General features: G+C 36.2%; 1 protein-coding gene across 1 annotated transcript; it reads right to left on the bottom strand.

The window, feature by feature from the left end:
- Positions 1-1,811: 1,811 nt before the first annotated feature.
- LOC137988523 (uncharacterized) lies at positions 1,812-2,426 on the bottom strand. The gene has a single exon (XM_068834526.1). It carries the CDS (start codon positions 2,424-2,426, stop codon positions 1,812-1,814), a length of 615 nt encoding a protein of 204 aa, XP_068690627.1.
- Positions 2,427-5,000: the final 2,574 nt, after the last annotated feature.

Here is a 5,000-nt window from a genome sequence, read left to right as displayed (position 1 = left end):
CCAGCCTGAGATAACAGTGTATGAAATGTTTAATGAAACTTAACTGTATTTGTTTCTTTCCTATAGCTTCTGTGATATTGACGGGGAGGGCAAAGTGAATTAATTTACGTTAAGATTAATTTTGTACATATGAACAGTATAATTTCAATAACATGATATGTCTCTTTAGTCCACATTTTTTTACAACAACTTATAAATTACGTTTTAATTAGATTGGACATTACAACAGGTGTGTTAATTCAGTTGAAAAATGTAAATTGTATCAACATTGTTACCGGTTGTTGTTAATGATTTATGTTCATTTTTGGGAGAATTGTAAAACATCAAATATCAGTGTGACTGCAGTATGAAGTGAAAGGCGATATGTTTAATCTTTGGAAACATAGTGATGCCATATCATAATTCTATTGATTTTTGTTATTTTAGACAATTCATCTCACTTACATGCACTGTGGTTGTTAGCATGATTGTGATTTATTCATAATTGAATTTTATAATATATATATATATATATATTTGTTTTGTATAAAATGTAAGGCGCCTAGAACTGTTAGTGGTACAGACGCTATACAAATAAAGATTGATAGTAGCATTATTACTATGCTTATCAACATTCTTATTATTTTATTAGAAATAATAATAATAATAATGTTCTTACCTCCACAAAAGCCACTGTCTCTCACTACAGACACACATTAGTGCTGGTCTGCTTGACTGTCCACATATACGTACCATTTCCATGAGCTGAGACATTCGCAACAATTACAGTAAACAATAAGTATTGTCTTGCCAACCTCAATCACTACAGGTTTCCCAGTGATCCAAAACTTAATTTAATATACCAAGTCGACACAATCTGTCTCACAACTTGTTTACTTACCACGTGGAAGGTACATGGATGATTAAATGGCAGCCTTGCAGATTGTGTCATTGAAATGGATGTTTGTAGCGCACTTGCCAACTGGCCTAAATAATACTTTTTTACTTTCCTGTTCATTATGAATGTAACATGAATGTATAGAAAAGACTGCATGCCTAGTATGGTAGTTCTGCAAACTTCTACAACTTATTCAAAATCAATACCATAAGTATAATAATAATTATTATAATGCATTGGTGCTCGTAAACAACTGCCTATTTGGGAATGAAGCCCTAAGAGTCAAATTCCGGCTTGCAAACTTTCAATCTAAGTGAGAAATTTGATAATAAAAGGTAGATATGTATTGCAGCTGTAGTACAATTATTACAACCCATTATCATTGCAGCTGGGATCATGAGAACATCATAACATTTTAAACACAAATGTTCATACTATTCAGGTTAATCATATTGGTATAATTTGTTGAAAATGGGACAAGCAGTCATTACCATTTGGCAGTTTTATAATGCATTTTGAAATTCTCGTAAAATACATATTCATGCATTACCTGTAATGCTTGCACTTAAATGCTCAATTGATGGCCTGGACTCAGCTATTGTAGTTATAGTGGTTGTTACTGTGTCCCTGCCATTACTAAGAAGAATGAAACAAAAAATTCAAGTCAATGTTGACAATGAAATGAACCTTTTATCTCATATTTTCTGGACCAGTAGTAATGGCAAAACATTATAAATGCCACAAAAATTAGAACTGCCCATCCTGTTTCTATATGCATATCTATATTAAAGCTGTTTTCTTTAGATATTTAATCTAACCTCTTAAAATTCTAGTCTGATACTACATGTGAAAAACTAACTTAAAATAATTTATGTTGATTAAAATAATACCTGTTCCAGTAGTAGGTGTGCATGTTGAGGTGGGTGGAGTAGCACTATCTATCCCAGATAGTTTCAAGCCCAGCTCCATCGTCAGCATCACTGTCATCAACTTCGATTGGAAGAGTTGCACGCCATCTGCGACCACGGCTCTGTTCAACTTCACCTGAAGACCTTATAATCACTTCATTGCTTTGGAGAGCATCTCCACCATCCACATGATTAGAACCACCTCCCATACCACTAGCTATTGCAACACTACTGACCTTAACTGATGGACTCAAAAGATTGGTGGTGTTAGTCCCACTGGCCACAGTGCTATTTACAGTGGTGTGTATTGAGACTAAATTTGTGGCAATTGAGGTTACCGCAATACAGACACTAGTTGGCACACTGCCAGATCGAACAGCAGGCGAACCATTCGTTATGGAGATGCTTGATGAGGTCAAACCAGTCACTGCAGCTATCACCATAACAGGTGCTGCATTGCTGCTCCTTGCACTAGCAACAGTAATGGTGCTAATTGATGAGGTACTTGATGAAGTGGAACTAGTCACTGAAGCTGTCACCATAACAGTTGTTGCATTGCTACTCGTTGCACTAGCGTTAGTAATGTTACTAGTTGATGAGGCGCTTGATGAGGTGGAACTAGTAGCTATAGCTGCATCCATAATATGTGCTATATTACTCCTCCCTGCACTGGCATTACTAATAGTGGTAATTGATGTGGTTCTTGTGGAGGTTGGCCTACCTTGAAGCGTCCTTCCCCTAGAGAGTCTGTAGAGTCTACTTCCAGATAAAGGACTAGTGATATTATTGGTTCTTATGGTGTGTGTTCCATTTGAACTACCTGATGGCCCCTTTCCATCATGGCTAACAAGTCTAGCACTTGTCCCAGCTACTGGACCATTGTTAGTTGTACTGGTTGATGTTGAACTTGATCTAATACTAGTAGTCATGGACCTTGTCATGGATGGTCTGCCAAATCGACTTGAACTGGATGGTCTCGGGGCTGTGAGACTGAATCAATCACCAGTGGTAGTGTTTCTTTCAGTGTTGCTTGATGATACAATGTTGAATTGTGCATCACTTTCTGAGACTCTACCTCTTGGTTCTGGCTCCAAAGCACCAAATCTAGTTGCTGAGTGAGAAGTAATTTTAGGATCATATAAGTGAGACTTGATTTAACACTAAAGGTCAAATTGGAAAACAAAAAGACGAAACATTGAAGGATTTATGCAGTTGACTTCTACAAAATTCCAAGAAGTATAATAATTATACAGTGTTAAATTCCTTGCCAGAATTACTGTACGGCCAAGTGACTAGGTATCATTAACTCGTATATCGCATCTGGTTAGTATACACAAAGTTGTATGATTTTTTGATATCGCATTACATCAACAAAAACCCCACATGAAAAAACCATAAGTGTACTTACCTCCAGAAAGATAAGTTTGTCGAAACACAAAACCTGGACGGGACCGTCTTCCTATGATGTAAAAAGGTAGACACAAATGAAAATGGTATTTGCCAAAAAATAAGTGCAAAAAACGACCAGCCCTTGTGGATTGATTTTTTGTCCAAGTAATATACTCTATTGGATAATTGTAACTTTACTGGTGCAACTTTTGTGGTGAACATGATTTGTATATACATAATGTTTGTAATAGGTAGTCAGCGACGTAGTAATTATTATGTATCTCATATCTACATATGTTGATGACAATTAGAGGTGTTGTCCATACTTTGCGTTGACATTAAAAAATATCGATCAGAGTCAATAATTTGATATAGAAGGTTGCCAAAAGGAAGGATTTTTTTGCGTTACCTGTAGATGAACCTTGCTGCATGGCACTCTGGCTCTGAAATAAATAATTAAACCATTGACCCCTAAGATGTGAGACTTATATTTCACTCTGTCTACTGCCAGACGATTTTACTCATCAATGGGTCCTTACTTGGGTGTTTGAGGCGTGAATGCGTTAATGACATTATTATTATTATTATGATCTTATTAAATTATTGGGCAACCTCATTGGGCGTCAGTGCCAACGAGCAATACTTTACCTGCATTCTGACAAAAGCAACTCATGGTTTCACTACATTTTCTTCACAATGGTGCTCAGCATGCCGAACAGTGGTGAGCAGCTCGGCAAAAATCATGTGAAAAGGAATGCCAAAACACTATTACTAAACAAAGTAGCACCTTACGAAATACATCATTATGTTACCTGACTGGGGAATGCTTCAACCAAGCAAAGATAAAGCGAGCCTTGTCCCGCTACAAATGTACCTTGTGAAGTTCCCTAGCAGTAAATCAACAATCTGGAGCATTTGCAGGCATCAAAGTATTTCTTGAAGTTCTGTCAGTGACTAAAACTTCAAAACAGTCATCTCCATTCCTAAAGTTAGAAATAAACATTTTAGTGTGTGAAAGAAAAAGACTGCAACTTGTTCTGTAGTTTTCTCTTGATTTGGTTCGAGTTCAGTATTACACAATAATGACATTAGTAAACTTAGTGGCTCACAAACTTTCTTTTCATTGTTTGCTTTTTTATATAACTTTCTACACGATGTCTGAATTTTGGCATCATTTCACTGACCTGAATTTGTCAGTCTCTCTACCTTAACACATGTCATCTTCTTTACTTTTGCTATTGCATAATGATGTTTTGCCAGAAGCAGTTGCAGAAGGATATGTGGATGTGAGAATAACTACAAATGAGAAATTTTTATAAAAGTGACGACACATTTGAAATGAAATTTGCAAGACATGTTTCGGTCGTGCAAAGACCATCTTCAGTTGAAAGTAGAATTAATTTGAAGTTACATTTAAATTTATAATATGCTAAACAAAGATAAATAACTTGAAATAAATTGGGAATCTAACAAAATAGCCAAAGGTAACAAAAAAGAGCGTACAGTGGAACATGTTGATTAGAACGAGAGAGTTAAATTAACATGATATAATTACTTGTTTAAAGAAGGTTGCTCCCAAGAAATATGTAACGCTTCTTTTACCTTGACCTGTAATTTTGTTTTCGCACGGTCTATAACTTCAAAACATTCCGCAGAGCAGGAGTTACGGCATGCTTCAGATTGTTGAAGGTGTTTAAAGAGATGTGAGGTCCTGTCCCTGTTTAAGTGTTCGCGAATGCATGTCGAGAGGTGTCGGCTAGTTTCACCGACATAGCAAGAATTACAGCTTGCACAGGTAAACTTGTAGACAACATTCGAACGAAGTT

Source organism: Montipora foliosa, unplaced genomic scaffold (genome assembly GCF_036669935.1).
Source record: "Montipora foliosa isolate CH-2021 unplaced genomic scaffold, ASM3666993v2 scaffold_420, whole genome shotgun sequence".
NCBI lineage: Eukaryota > Metazoa > Cnidaria > Anthozoa > Scleractinia > Acroporidae > Montipora > Montipora foliosa.
The sequence above is the reverse complement of the archived record's forward strand: the minus strand, read 5'-3'. Positions and strand labels throughout refer to the sequence as shown.

Coding starts and splice junctions, on each gene's coding strand:
- LOC137988523 (XM_068834526.1), bottom strand. CDS start 2,426: ATGGATGCAGCTATAGCTACTAGTTCCACCTCATCAAGCGCCTCATCA.